The sequence below is a fragment of the Eschrichtius robustus genome, chromosome 4, assembly GCF_028021215.1.
Source record: "Eschrichtius robustus isolate mEscRob2 chromosome 4, mEscRob2.pri, whole genome shotgun sequence".
Taxonomy (NCBI): domain Eukaryota; kingdom Metazoa; phylum Chordata; class Mammalia; order Artiodactyla; family Eschrichtiidae; genus Eschrichtius; species Eschrichtius robustus.
The window spans coordinates 53727124-53741620 of record NC_090827.1 but is presented as its reverse complement, the minus strand read 5'-3'; the positions used below and the strand labels follow the sequence as shown (position 1 = coordinate 53741620).

Below are 14497 nucleotides of genomic sequence, written 5' to 3'. Positions count from 1 at the left end.
TGGAGCTCCAGGCATGTAAGACAATATTTTAAGTGCTCACTTCTCCCTGAGCTCTCTGACACTGCGGCTATTACAGCTAAGTCCCAATCCCCTGGAGGCAGGTGAGCTCTGAAGTCCAAAGGCACAGTCCTGCCCCCGCAGGGAGAAGGAGTGGGGTGGAGAGGGAGCAGCTCCCTGGAGGATCCAGGGCAATAAGGGTTTTGGTTGGCAGGTGGGGGGAGTGTGTCCATGAAGCAATGACTGAGCATCTCACGATCTAGTCATCTGGAAGTAAAGGAAGAAGGAAGACAGGGAGAATGAAACCAACACATAACAGTAAAGAAGATGGTGGAAAGGACACTGAATTGAGGAGGTGTACTGAGCAGGGGAGGGCTGAGCAGGGAGGTTACCCAAAGCTTAGGGGGCTCTGGGAGGCTTCACAGATCCCCACAGACGCCCCGCCCCTCTCATCATTCCTCAGCTCTGCTCTGCCACACTCCCCTAAGAGGCCCCCATCTTCTGGAAGAGTTTGCTTCCGAGAGCAGGGACTGCAGAGTTTCAGGGGAAGGCTTGGAAACGAGCGGCCCCATTATGAACCCAGGCATCTGGAGCTGGCACTATGCTAAATAAGACGCCTTGCAGAAAGAGGTTTTCTTATTTTCTTCCTTCCTCTTCCCCTCTGGGAATAAAAGTAGGTTGTGTTTCTCCTGCCGCCGTTCCTTGGCGATCTCGGAAAGGAGAGCTGAAAGGGCTTCTTGGATCACCTCGTCCAATTCTCAGCCCAGGATATCAAGGCCAGCGCCTTTTGTCCCGGCTAACGTGGCCACTGCAGGGACTGAGGCCAAAACCAGTTGCTGGGGCAGGGGGTGTTGGAAGTGGTTCTGAGGTCAGCCACTGGAGTCACGTAGGGCAGGCACTCGGCCCCCGGGCCCCGGGAGGTGGGGGGCATTGGGGGGGGGGCTCCTGGGCTCCCTCCCATGCCGGCAGGGTTGGGGGTGCTAGGAAAGAGGGTGGCGAGAGGGAGAGCTACAGGTGCGGTGACAGACAGGCACTGGTCAGAAGGGATAGGTCCCGGAGGGGATCTGCTCGGCCACGGTCTAAGCTTTGCGCCGGGGGCAGAGCGCTCTCGCCGCGGGGTTGGTGTGCTCGCCGAGAAACTTCTGGGACCGCAGAAGTGCAGCTGGGCACAAGAGATCACGGAGCGGGCAGGGATGGGGGCCTTGAAGGGGCAGGAAGGGAACTGGTGTCTTCCATCTCCTGCGCGAACATCAAGACTGATCCGGTGCCGGGTCTCTCCACCCCCGCTGCAACTCCCTTTCTTGTCCTGAACTCGGCCCCAAGGTCCGTGGCCCACAGAGGAGACTGAGAAGCCGAAGGGCGGCAGAAAGGAGCGCCCCTGGGACCCGCCTGGGCGACACAATCATCCCATCGGTCTCCCCGCCCTGGAACCCGGTTCAGCCGGTGCGCCTCTGCGCACAGCGGTGGCGCCGAAGGGCCCCGAGTCCGTCCAGGCGCCGCCAAAGGCGCCTACTCAAGCAGACAGCGGGGGAGGCAGAAGTTGAAAATACCAGCACAGAAATACCTGCCTGTCCCAAAGGCCGGACGACTGCAGGCCGGGGGGCCGGGGCGCGTGGTGGGGAGGCGAGCGGAGAGCGGAGGGGGGCTCCGCACCGCCCGAAGCCAGCGGCGACCCGCGCCCCCGCGCGCCCCGGCGCCGCCTCGCCTCGGTGCCCGGGGCGCAGGGGGCGCCGGCGGGACTTACCCCAGAGCAGAGTGAGCGGCTGGGCTTTGGGGATGAGCGCCAGGGAGTACACGGCCCCCAAGTGGAGCAAGCTCATCAGGAAGACGTTCCTCCAGACGATGTCCTGCCGCCGCCCGCCGCCGCCGCCCTCCGAGCCCTCGACCCCGAAGCCCACACGGATCTCCTCCTTGGCGGTGCGGAAGGGGACCTTCCCCTCGTCGGCGGCCGGGCCTGGCATGGCTGGGGAGAGGCGGGCGCTCGTGGCAGGGCAGCAAGCAGGCGAGCAGCCGGCGCGGAGCTCTCCGGTGGGGGCGACGGCTTCTGCCTCTTAGGCGGGGATTTCCGCACCTCCCGTCCCCGCCTTCCCGGGGCTTCTCTGCTTCCTTCTCTCTTCTTCTGGCGTTCAGCGCGGCTTAAGGATGCAAATCTTGGCGCCCGGCGTCTATTGCTAGCGAGTCGCCCCTACCGCTGCCGGGGCTGAACTCTGCGGCGAGGAACTGGAGGCGAGCGCCAGGGGCTGGAGGGGACGCAGGCGGGTGGGGGGAGGGGGTGTGGAAAAAGCCGAGAAAGCGGCGGGGGTGGGAGCGCTCCGAGGGAGGGAGCTGGGAAGAAAGACCCGCATAGCTACAGCCAATCAGGATCGCCTGTGGGGCTCTTAAAGAGAAAGGCGCCCCCTGGGCCTCCGCTGCCCGGGCTCCCCGGGGCCGGACGGGGTAGCCTGCTCGGCAGGCAGAGGGCAGCCCCCGCCCGCGGGTGGGTGAACGGTGGCTCCCGGGTCAGGGAGCCTGCAGAGGGGCTCACAGCACTTCTGCAGCTGTTGTTGTGTGTTTCTCCGGTTCCCAGAAATACCCTTCCCTTTTGAAAAGACTTCTTTTTGCTTTGAAGCTACGGGCTGGAGGATTTACAATACTTGCCCCAGGTCGCAACACAAGCTAAGGCCAGATCTGAGTTGAGAATCACAAGTCCCTGTGTCTCCAGGTTCCTATGGCTCCTTGGGCCTGGCGGGGTGGGGGGGGGGGGTGTTGCAGGCAGCCGCTCAACTCTTTTTTTTTTTTTTTATGAAACACCTTTATTGGAGTATAATTGCTTTACAATGTGGTGTGTCAGTTGCTGCTGTATAACAAAGTGAATCAGCTATACGTATACATATATCCCCATATCCCCTCCCTCTTGCGTCTCCCTCCCACCCTCCCTATCCCACCCCTCTAGGTGGTCACAAAGCCCCGAGCCGCTCAACTCCTTATCGGACAGCTTGCAGCCAGAAACACAGTAGGTGCTCAAATAATGCCTATTAGATGATGAATAAATGGTTTGGGGGCTGGTTAGTATACAGTAGTGCGCCGCCACTGCGCGGCCCATCGGCCACGCAGCTGTTTGTGGCAAATTCTCCGCTAACCAGTGCGTCTCTGGACTGTCTCCTAAGCCTCGAAGTCAGCATCGTTGAGATGGAGCTTTAGAAAAACATCACCCAGAACGTTCCAAGGAAACTTAACCTCAGAAGAATCGTGTCTGCTCATTCCTCCTCTCCCAACGCGGATAATTTAGAGCTATCCAGAGGGAGCCCTGATCGCACAGAAGTGCAGAGGAGGGTGAGCTGGCCGTGGCCCAAGCAGCTGTGGCTGCACCTGTGGCGGCGGATAGCAGAAGGAAAGGGGCCAGGAATGGAAGCTAGGGGCTCTGGATTCTACTTCTAATTCACTGTGACCCAACTCCGTCCTCTGGGGACAAATTTCCTTACCAGGAAGTAAGCTTTATTCTTCTTTCCAGCTTGCAAAGTCTATAAATGTGAGTTGGAAAGGATACCATTATGTTGACAAAGAAAGCTGATTTTTGGATCAACTTGTTAGGAATCCTTTCCAGCCTCACAGGAGAGGGAAAAACATTACCAAGGACTGACTACATGAAAGGACCATACATGAGCATCTCATTGTTAGTAGACCAGAATCAGTCCAATCAGCCAGAAAAAACAATACCTAATTTAAAACTGAAGCAATGTATGTGGCTTGTGGAATGGTGGCCACTGAGCCAGTGTTATGGTGTTGCTTCAGTTGGAGCTGAAATTATAGAATGAAGGGACACTTGCCCGGCGACCAGATAAACGCCGGCCCTGTCATTAGACCAGTGAGACAACAGAACATGAGACTTGAGGGCATAAACTTCATCAGCCTGCTCAGCCTTGGCTTTATAACGAACCACTTTTTCTTCTCATGCCCCCTCTGCTCCCCACAGCCACCAGACCCACATCTTCCCTGTGGTTCTCTATTCAGACTGTCCTTTCTCTAGGGGTGGAGTAGTTGCTCTGTCAAAAGCCTCTCTCTGGGTTATTGTAATGACTCACCGCACCCTCACTCTAACCATTCAGTCATTTGTTGGGCAGGCTGTGTGCACCAGTCCTGCTATGTGCCAGCACTGGTGCACACTGGGGATACGAAGACGAATAAGGTGTGGTCCATGCCCTAAAGGAGCTCCTCATCTAGGAGGGAAGACAGATCAAACAAGTGTTACCTCTTGGCTATGAACTGGGAAGGGCAGGAAGGTCCAGTCCGATATCAGAAAAAAATAAAAAAAATTCTTGTTAGGCATCAAGTGTACATACAAAGAGTTCAGGGGAGGCAGCAAAACAGTTCTTTATGTGGCCACAGAGTACCTTATCTGTTACATAAGCTACTTTATCTTGGCTCTATCTGAAATGAGTATCTTCCTCTCTTCCTGCCAACAGGTCAGACTGGGTGTGGCCAATCATTTCAGTTGGTTGGACTCATGATAGAGAAGGGGATGTTTTCATCTGTTGGAGGTGGGAGGACGTGCTCTTCAGGCCTTTCAGATGCTGCTTACAGAAGGATGGCTGAAGGACATTAGCCCCTCCAGATCTAGCCTCAGAGTGACACCTCTGCACATACAAGGTATACTCTTGAGTATCCCCTGTGGCATATTATGCCGTCGGGGCTACTGTCTCTTTTCTCCATCTTACTAAAGACCCTAGTATATTTTCTTAGCTTCTGGTCAAGACCCTAGAAGTGGATGGGTATTCATCTCACTCATGGGACAGTAACCCTTATCCTGTCAAACAAAGCATTACCAAAAATGTGATAAGACGCTACTAGAGGTATGCGCAGGAATTAAGTGGGGCCATGAAGAAAGGAGTAGTTAATTCACACTAGAGGGGAGGAGGCGGGTGACATCTGGGTAAGGGTTTTTTTTTTTCTCTCTTTTTTTTGGAACTTGATTTTTAAAAATTTTAAATTGTGGTAAAATACACATAACAATGACCATCTTAATCATTTTTAAGTGTTCACTTCAATAGTGTTAAATATATTCACATGGATATGTAACCAATCTCCAGAACTTTTTCACCCTGCAAAGCTGAAAATCTATACGCATCAAACAACTCTCCATTTCTCTGTCTCCCTACTCCCTGGCATCCGCCATGTTGTACTTACTGTTTCTATGCGTTTGACTACTCTGGATATCTCATAATATAGTATTTGCCTTTTTGTGACTGGTTTACATCACTTAGCATAATGTCTTCAAGTTTCATCTATATTGTAGCATGTGTCAGAATTTCCTTCCTTTTTTTAAAAATTAATTAATTAATTAGTTAATTATTTTTGGCTGTGTTGGGTCTTCGTTTCTGTGCGAGGGCTTTCTCTAGTTGCGGATAGCGGGGGCCACTCTTCATCACGGTGCGCGGGCCTTTCACTATCGCGGCCTCTTTTGTTGCAGAGCACACGCTCCAGACACGCAGGCTCAGTAGTTGTGGTTCACGGGCCCAGTTGCTCCGCGGCATGTGGGATCTTCCCAGACCAGGGCTCGAACCCGTGTCCCCTGCATTGGCAGGTGGATTCTTAACCACTGCGCCACCAGGGAAGCCCTCCTTCCTTTTTAAGGCCAAATAATATACCTCTCTCTCTCTCTCTCTCTCTGTATATATATATATATATATATATATATATATATATACACACACACACACACACACACACACACACACACACACTACATTTTGCTTGTCCACTCCATCAATGGACACTCGGGTTACTTCCACCTTTTGGCTATTGTGAATAATGCTGCTGTGAACATGGATGTACTGTTATAGCTGCTTTCAATTGTTTTGGATATATACCTAGAAGTAGGATTGCTGGATTTTATGGTAATTCTATATTTAATTTTTTTGTGGAACTTCTATACCGTTTCCCATAGCACCTGCACCATTTTACATTCCCACCAACGGTGTACAAGAGTTCCAGTTTCTCCACATTTTCACTAACACTTGTTATATTCTGTTTTTTTATTTTTTTTGATTACAGCCATCCTAATGGGTGTGAGGTGATATCTCGTTGTGGTTTTGATTTGTAGTTCCCTAATGATTAGCAATGTTGAGCAGCTTTTCATGTCATCTTTGGAGAAATGTCTATTCTAGTCTTTGCCCATTTTTAAATTAGATGTTGTTTGGTTTTCTGTTGTTGAGTTGCAGGAGTTCTTTATATATTCTGGATCTTAACCCCTTGTTAGATAAATGGTTTGCAAATATTTTCTCCGATTCCATAGTTTGCCTTTTTACTGTTGTGTTTTTGATGCTTAGAAGTTTTAAATATTGATGTAGTCCAATTTACCTATTTTTACTTTTGTTCCCTGTGCTTTTGGTGTCATATTCAAGAAATCATTGCCAAATCCAATGAAGCTCTCTCCCTGTGTTTTCTTCTAAGAGTTTTATAGTTTTTATCTTTTATGTTTAGGTCTTTGATCCATTTTGAGTTAACTTTTGTATATGGTGTATGGTAAGGGTCCATGTCATTCTTTTGCATGTGGATACCAGTTTTTTAAACACTATTTGTTGAAAAGACTCTCCTTTCCCCACTGAATGGTTTTGGCAACCTTGCTGAAGATCATTTGACCATATACTTGAGGGTTTATTTCTGGACTTTCTATTTTATTCCATTGGTCTATATGTCTGTCTTTTTGCCAGTACCACATTGTTTTGATTACTGTTGCCTTGTAATAAGCTTTAAAATCTAGAAGTATGAGAGCTCCAACTTTATTCTTCTTTGTCAAGATTATTTTAGTTATGTAGGGTCCAGTGAGATTCCATGTGAATTTTAGGATGGGTTTTTTTCTGTTTCTGCAAAATGTGTCACTGAGATTTTTATAGGGATTGCATTAAATCTAGAGATCACTTTGGTTAGTACTGACATCTTAACAGTATTAATTCTCCAGTCCATGAACATGGAATGTTTTTCCATTTATTTGTGTCTTCTTTAATTTCTCTTAGCATCATTTTGTAGTTTTCAGTGTACAAGTCTTTTGCCTCTTCAGTTAAGTTTACAGGGTAAGGATTTTGAAGAAGTACTGTCTAATAGAAATATAATGCATGGCACGAATTCAAGCCACTTGTGTAAATGGAAATTTTCTAATAGCCACATAGAAAGAAACAATAAATTTTAATAATATTTTACTTAACCCAATATATCCAAAATATTATCTTTTCAATAGGTAATCAATGTAAAATTACTGGGACATTTATACTTTTTTTCACACACTGTCTTCAAAATCCAGTGTTTATACTTACAGCACAGCACATCTTAATTCAGATTAGCCTCCTGTGGCTACTGGCTACATATTAGAGAGCACAGTTTTGAAGGATGAGTAGTTTACTAGACAAAGAAATGGAGGAGGGCAACCCAGGCAGAGAAAATAGTGTGAGCAAAAGCTTTTGCATTTGTCACTGAGAGAGATGTCTGGAATATCCGAAGTGAAAGTAGAGAAATGGTAGGAGATGAAGGTGAAATGTCATGCAGTGGGCAGCCCATGAAGGTAGGTGGGTGTCTTTCATGCCCAGCAGAAGTAGCCATGTGAGGGGACTGGCTTTATGCAGCGTAATAAAATGATCAAGTTTGCATTTCAGAAGGACCACTCTAGAAGAGGTGTGGAGAATGATTGGACTGCAGGTAGACAGAGGTAAGACTGAAGGCAAGAAGAGCAGTCAGGGCACCATTTTAAGAGTCTGGTCGATTGATGAGGAGGGTCTGAAGTAAGACAAATGTACAGATTCTGGAAAAGATGTGTTAGAGAGGAGAAGATAAAGCCAGAGGAACTCAAATAGAAGAACCAACAGGATTTGATGCTTGACTGAAAATGAAGGAGGAGAAATAAAAAGTACAGGATTCTTTCTGGGTCTCTGGGTTGGATATTCAGGTGAAAAACAGTGTCACTTACTGAGATACTAAATCGTACTGTGTTTATTACCGTTTTTGTGAAATGGGGATGATAGTACCTCCCGTGCGGTATTTCTATGGTGACTGAAGTTTAGAACAGTGTCTGGCATGTAGTACGGAGTCCAGAAATATTAGTCATCATCATCACCATCACTTGGATCATCATTTCTGAGAAGGGACTGAAGAAATATTCAGTATATTCAACATTTGTTAAATATACATATAGGCCTGGAGCCCAGCAAAGGTCTAGGATGGAGAGAGTAACTTAGTGGTAGTTCAATTTAGTAAAATCCATGGCAGTGGAAGCAGTTGCCCAGGGAAGGTAAGAAAAGGACTCAGGATAGACTTCTAGTGAACTGCTATTTGTGAGAATAGCAAAGAAAGAGAAGCCAGTGGTGTGGACAAAGCAGGACTGATGAGAGATGGGGAAGAAGCAGCAGAGTGTGGGAGAGCAACCTCGAATATTACGGGAAGGCTGGGGAGGATGGGAATGAAGAGACCACTTCATACAGAGGTCATCACTGACCTTTGCCAAGGCCTTTTCATTGAGTGATGGGAACAGACCTTACACAGAGGTGTGTTTAAGAATAAGGAGGAGGAGGGGGACTTCCCTGGTGGTCCAGTGGTTAACCCTGCACTTCCAGTGCAGGGGGGGCAGGTTCGAACCATGATTGGGGAAATAAGATCCCACATGCTGCGTGGCTCGGCCAAAAAAAAAAAAAAAAAAAAAGGAATAAGGAGGAGGAGACAAGCATGGCATACCTATGTAAATTAATTTTCAAGAAGCTTGGCAATGAAGAGGAGAAGGACAGAGAGGTAAAGTTGAGTGTGTTTCTGAGGAATCTGAATATATCTATTGGGTTAGGGAATGATAATGAAAGGTCAAAGTTCAAAAATATAAGAAAGAGGATGCTTGAAGGAACTATTTTCCTAGGGTTCGGGGTTAGACAGGATGGGAGCAGGTGATCAGATAGTTGGCTGAGCTTTGAAGAGAGGGACAGCTTTTTCTTGACACTGGAAGGAAATGAGGATGAGGGCAGATTTAGCTTGCAGAGTGAGCCAGTAAAGTGAGGCAGGCTGCTGTGATGGCTGGTTTGCTCTGAAGGGAAGGTCAGATCACCTGCTAGGTAAGCAGAGTGGGAATTTGGTAGAAAGCTGGGGAAAAGTGATGAAAGATTCCAGGAGCTGTTGAGCAGAATGAGAGAGGAAGCTGACCAAGACCCCTAAAAGGTTGTACAGCCAAATTAAGGGCCCAAGTAAGAACGGAAGCCACAAGCTCGTAAGGCGCCAGTTTGCACAGTCGTGGTGACAAACCTCACTCGGCAGTCGCATGGGATCTGCAGATGGAAGTGGGGATGGGGCCTTGATGGGAGGACAAGAGAGCCGGGTGACTGAGGTGCTGGTGAGACAGAAGTTTGTGAGGAGTCCAGGCTGGGGAAAGGGGGAGGAAATGTGATCAGAAGGAAGTGAAGGACTCGCAGGTAGTGGAGGAAGCAAAGGCATCGAGGTTTGGAGGAAGCTGAAGGGTAGATTTCTATCTGTCAGGGAATGAGAGTAAAGGAAGCAATGGCCACTGTGCACCAAGAGTGGGATTCGGAACTTAAGACCTATGGTGGTCGAAGAGTTTCCGATGATAAACTCCAAGGTGAGGCCACAGGGTTATATAGGAGGTGGCGGTCGCTGGAGCTGGGGAGGCTGAGGTATCTGGACAGCACCTCCACGGAAGGCTGAAGTCCCACAGGGAGGCATATGGGTTTAGCTGGAGAAGATTGTGAGCCAGGTGCCCAAGGGCTGTGGGGAGGCTTCCTAAACAAGGACAGGTAACAGTTCTCAAATGTCAATGAACAGTTACAAGTTTACAAACACAAACTACAAAAGGGCAGCTCTGAGATGTACTGGGAGAAAACCGTCATAGCCAGAATGCCTAGGTTCTGGCCAACAGTATGTGCCTCGGAGTAGAAGTTGCTTCAGGTAGGGAGAGAAAGAGGACAGGAGATGGAAGCGTTGGATGGCAACACTACCTATAAAAACTGTGTGTGAGACTTGCTTGTGAGGTGTGTGGGCTGGCGTGGTCAGGAGGGCTCCATGGAGACGGTGGCAGCAAACAAGGCCCTGACAGATAGAATGACCTGGTAGCAACTCCCAGTTGGAACACTGTGCCAGAGAAGTCTCAGAGATGGGAGTGAGCCTGGCAAAGTATCTAGCTAAAGGGTTAATACAAGATTTTTAAAAATTGTATAAGAAATGTTTGTGGAGGGACTTCCCTGGTGGTCCAGTGGTTAAGACTCCGCACTCCCAATGCAGCGGGCCCTGGTTCGATCCCTGGTCAGGGAACTAGGTCCTGCATGCCGCAACTAAGACCCGGCACAGCCAAATAAATAAGTAAATAAATAAATTTTAAAAAAAGAAAAAGGAGTTTGTGGAGAAAATGCAAGCTCTGGGGAGGAAGGAAAGAGGAAGAAAAGATCCACTCTTGAAGTAAGAGATTTACAGTGATTCTCATGCCTATGGTTTTCTTAAGGAACTTTAGATTTTGGCTACAGGAACTACAGTGTTGTGAAAATGATCCAGGTTTGGCATGTGAAAACCTGGGTTTGAGTTTGGCTTCACCCCTCTGAATTAGCAAGTCTGAGTACTCTGTGATTTGGGGACCATGACAGTCTCTTAGATCTTCAATTTCATCCTACATAATGTAAGAATTAAGAGAGCTCCATTCTGGGAATACTCTCTGTGCAATTTACCTAATAATCTAACTTTGGTTTTTTCATGTGCTAAATGGATATACCCCTTACCTCACAGGAACAGAGCTCAGGACGATGTCTGATACCTAGTTAAGTGCTGAATAATGTTGGTATTTTATCGGTTTTTAACCATACCAGAGAGATAGGCTCCACACCGTTACGAAACCTGCCTGGCCAGGACGCCAGGATGCTTCTGGGGGCCCCAGACTGGGAAGAGACGCATCCCTGGGTGGGCTGGAGGGATTCAGACCTTGAAGGAAGGGATTCTGGCTGCACCAGGATTCGTTTGCTCTGAAGGGAACTATGAAATAAAATAAAATCTCTTGCTCTACTTTATCAGAGGTAATCATTTAAGGCAACTCCTTTGGCTCAGGAAGGAATAAACTCTGCAGCTCTTGCGGATTAAAGGACGGGGGGTTGCCTCTTGGATGAGATGCATGGACAGCAATTTCAAATGTAAACCTCTTTCTGCTCCCAGAGTAGGAAAACCACTCATAGGCTTTAGATTAGAGTGATTTCAGGGGAGCATAAAGTTGGGAAGTTAGCCTCCTAGACATATATACACTATCAAATAGATAGCTAGTGGGAAGCAGCCGCATAGCACAGGGAGATCAGCTCTGTGCTTTGTGACCACCTAGAGGGGTGGGATAGGGAGGGTGGGAGGGAGGGAGATGCAAGAGGGAAGAGATATGGGAACATATGTATAACTGATTCACTTAGTTATAAAGCAGAAACTAACACACCATTGTAAAGCAATTATACTCTAATAAAGATGTTTAAAAAATAAAAATAAAAATAAACCTTTCATTTAAAAGAAAAAAAAAAGACTATGGGAGGATCGGTTTTGAGACACAGCAACACCATGGCATACTAGAAAATTAGTCTTCTCAGCTTCCTTCAATCACAGGAGTGTTGTCATCTCTGCTTCTGTACTAAATGGATTGGAATATTTTCCCCATTAAGATTTTATAGCAGTGGATGAGGGGAAGCTGTTCCTCTGAAAGGAATGCGTCTATTGCTTTGGATGTGAAGAGAGGAAGGGGTTTTCTTTTAACAAAACCCCAGCCTTACTGCTTAAGACTCTTCCCCCATTTCCTGACCACTCTTCACAGAGTGCTCCAATTTGGCAGCAGGAAACTGGGCACTGGAAATAGCCAGATCTGAAGACCCTACTTCCTAATTCATAGATAGGAGAGGGTCTACTTAGTGAAAAACCCAACCCAAACCTGCCTCTGATATCACCTGTCAGTGACATGCTGCCCCCTGCATCTTTCCAAGTTATCTTCAGTTTGAATCAATTAAGAGTCCTTCCTTAAGCATCTATTGATTTCGCCTCCTCTAGAAGCCAGCACCGAGCTCAGCTCCACGGACAGAGGAGTGCACGGCTGCGCTCCTGGAACTCACAGCCCGGGAGGGAGGCAGAGAGGGATCAAATAATCCCTACAGGGCGTGCATGCACAGATACTAACCAGTGCTACGGAGGAGTCACTCCTTTTTACGACCCAGCCGTGACACGTGAACATTTGTCAGTACCTACGCCACATCCCCCTTTGACCAACAGCTGCCTAGAAAGGAGGTCTACAAACCAAAACAAGGTCCACACTCCTCCCCACTCTCTCTCCCTGCTCCCAAATCCCAGCTCTCTGAATGAACAATCCCTATTGTTGTGGCAGAAGAAAGACAGTGCTGATGAGGTTTTCACCCACATCTCTTCCCGCTCTCCCGTCCACGTCCTCCGACAACACCCACCTTTCTTTTAGGATAGTTATTTTGGTTTCCAAGGGCAGATGAACAGAGAAGCTCTTATTTACTTCTCAGCATTAGCTGCTGTCATTGTTTCTGTTTCAATGACCTTTCTCTTCTTGCTGTGTCCGTTACCACGGGCTGCTCTTAAGGCAAAGGCCCTGTGGTTCTCTAGCTGGGAGAGGGCATTTGTCAATAGAGTTCAGGAATGTCAAAAGGGTGACCCAGATTTGCAGCACCAGAGGGAAAACTCATTCATTGTTGAGTGTCCTGTGTAATCAAATATAGCGTATTCTTTTTTTAAAATTAATTAATTTATTTTTGGCTGCGTTGGGTCTTCGTTGATGCGCATGGGTTTTCTCTAGTTGCGGCGAGCAGGGGCTTCTCTTAATAGTGGTGCACGGGCTTCTCATTGCAGTGGCTTCTCTTGTTGCAGAGCACGGGCTCTATGTGCATGGGCTCAGTAGTTGTGGCGTGCAGACTTAGTTGCTCCACGGCATGTGAGATCTTCCCAGACCAGGGCTTGAACCCATGTCCCCTGCATTGGCAGGCGGATTCTTAACCACTGCGCCACCAGGGAAGGCCTAGCATATTCTTGATGTGGGGAACGGGTGTGTAGAAAGGTTAATTTCATGGAAATATTTATCATTGCTGAGGGGGACTCACTACTTAAGGACCTCAAGGCCAAGCAAATATATCTGTCCCAAGTCCTCAAATTAGAAACTTATTTCTTAAATGCCCGCCTATTCATTTCCAACCAAGGAAAGCACTGCATTGATTGTTCTTCAGAAAAATCAATCAACTCTACGAGAGGAAAAAAGGTATCCAGATATAAATAGGCTTGAGTTGTTTCTGTTATCTTTCTTCAGAGCTTTGGTACTATCCCAAGATTGTCTTTGGTTCCTTCTGAAGACTTGCAGGTAACATACAAAGACACTGTGGGACAGGTAGATGGGTCATAGACTTCCAGAGCTGTAAGTGAAATTAGAGATCGTCTAGTCCTACCCCCTCATTTTACAGGTGAGACATGGAGGCAAAAGGAAATGGGGTGGTTTGACCAACAGTAAGTGGCAGAGAAGACACTAGAACCCAGCTCTTTGACTCTCAGATCGGTGCTCTGCTTCACTGTCCCTCGTGAAGACGTAATTATAGCAACTGGGATAGAGCGGGCTCTCTAGTAGCTTTTTCTTTTACACGTAGATATTCTTTATTTTTTTTTAATTTTTATTTTACATTGGAGTATAGTTGACTTAATTAAACTTAAAAACTTTTGCACAGCAAAGGAAACCATAAACAAGACGAAAAGACAACCCTCAGAATGGGAGAAAATATTTACAAATGAAACAACAGACAGGATTAATCTCCAAAATATACAAACAGCTCATGGAGCTCAATATCAAAAAAACCCAAACAATCCAGTTAAAAAATGGGCGGAAGACCTAAACAGACATTTCTCCAAGGAGGACATACAGATGGCCAAGAGGCACATGAAAAGATGCTCAACATCACTAATTATTAGAGAAATGCAAATCAAAACTACAATGAGGTTATCACCTCACACTGGTCAGAATGGCCATTATCAAAAAATCTAGAAACAATAAATGCTGGAGGGGGTGTGGAGAAAAGGGAACCCTCTTGCACTGTTGGTGGGAATGTAAATTGATACAGCCACTATGGAGAACAGTATGGAGGTTTCTTAAAAAACTAAAAATAGAACTACCATACGACCCAGCAATCCCACTACTGGGCATATACCCTGAGAAAACCATAATTCAAAAAGAGACATGTACCCCAATGTTCACTGCAGCACTATTTACAATAGCCAGGACATGGAAGCAACCTAAGTGTCCATCGACAGATGAATGGATAAAGAAGATGTGGCACATATATACAATGGACTATTACTCAGCCATAAAAAGAAACAAAATTGAGTTATTTGTAATGAGGTGGGTGGACCTAGAGTCTGTCATACAGAGTGAAGTCAGAAAGAGAAAAACAAATACTGTATGGTAACACATATATATGGAATCTAAAAAAAAAAAAAAGGTACTGATGAACCTAGTTGCAGGGCAGGAATACAA

The 14497-nt window shown here is 47.1% G+C and overlaps 1 protein-coding gene across 1 annotated transcript in view; it reads right to left on the bottom strand.

Annotated features, from left to right (window-relative positions):
- Window positions 1–2222, bottom strand: part of LOC137763458 (NUT family member 2G-like) — a 60332-nt gene extending 58110 nt beyond the window's left edge. The window contains exon 1 of the mRNA XM_068541969.1: window positions 1742–2222. Coding sequence (XP_068398070.1) covers window positions 1742–1958 — 217 coding nt within the window. The 5' untranslated portion in view covers window positions 1959–2222. The remainder of the gene's footprint in view (window positions 1–1741) is intronic.
- Window positions 2223–14497: the final 12275 nt, after the last annotated feature.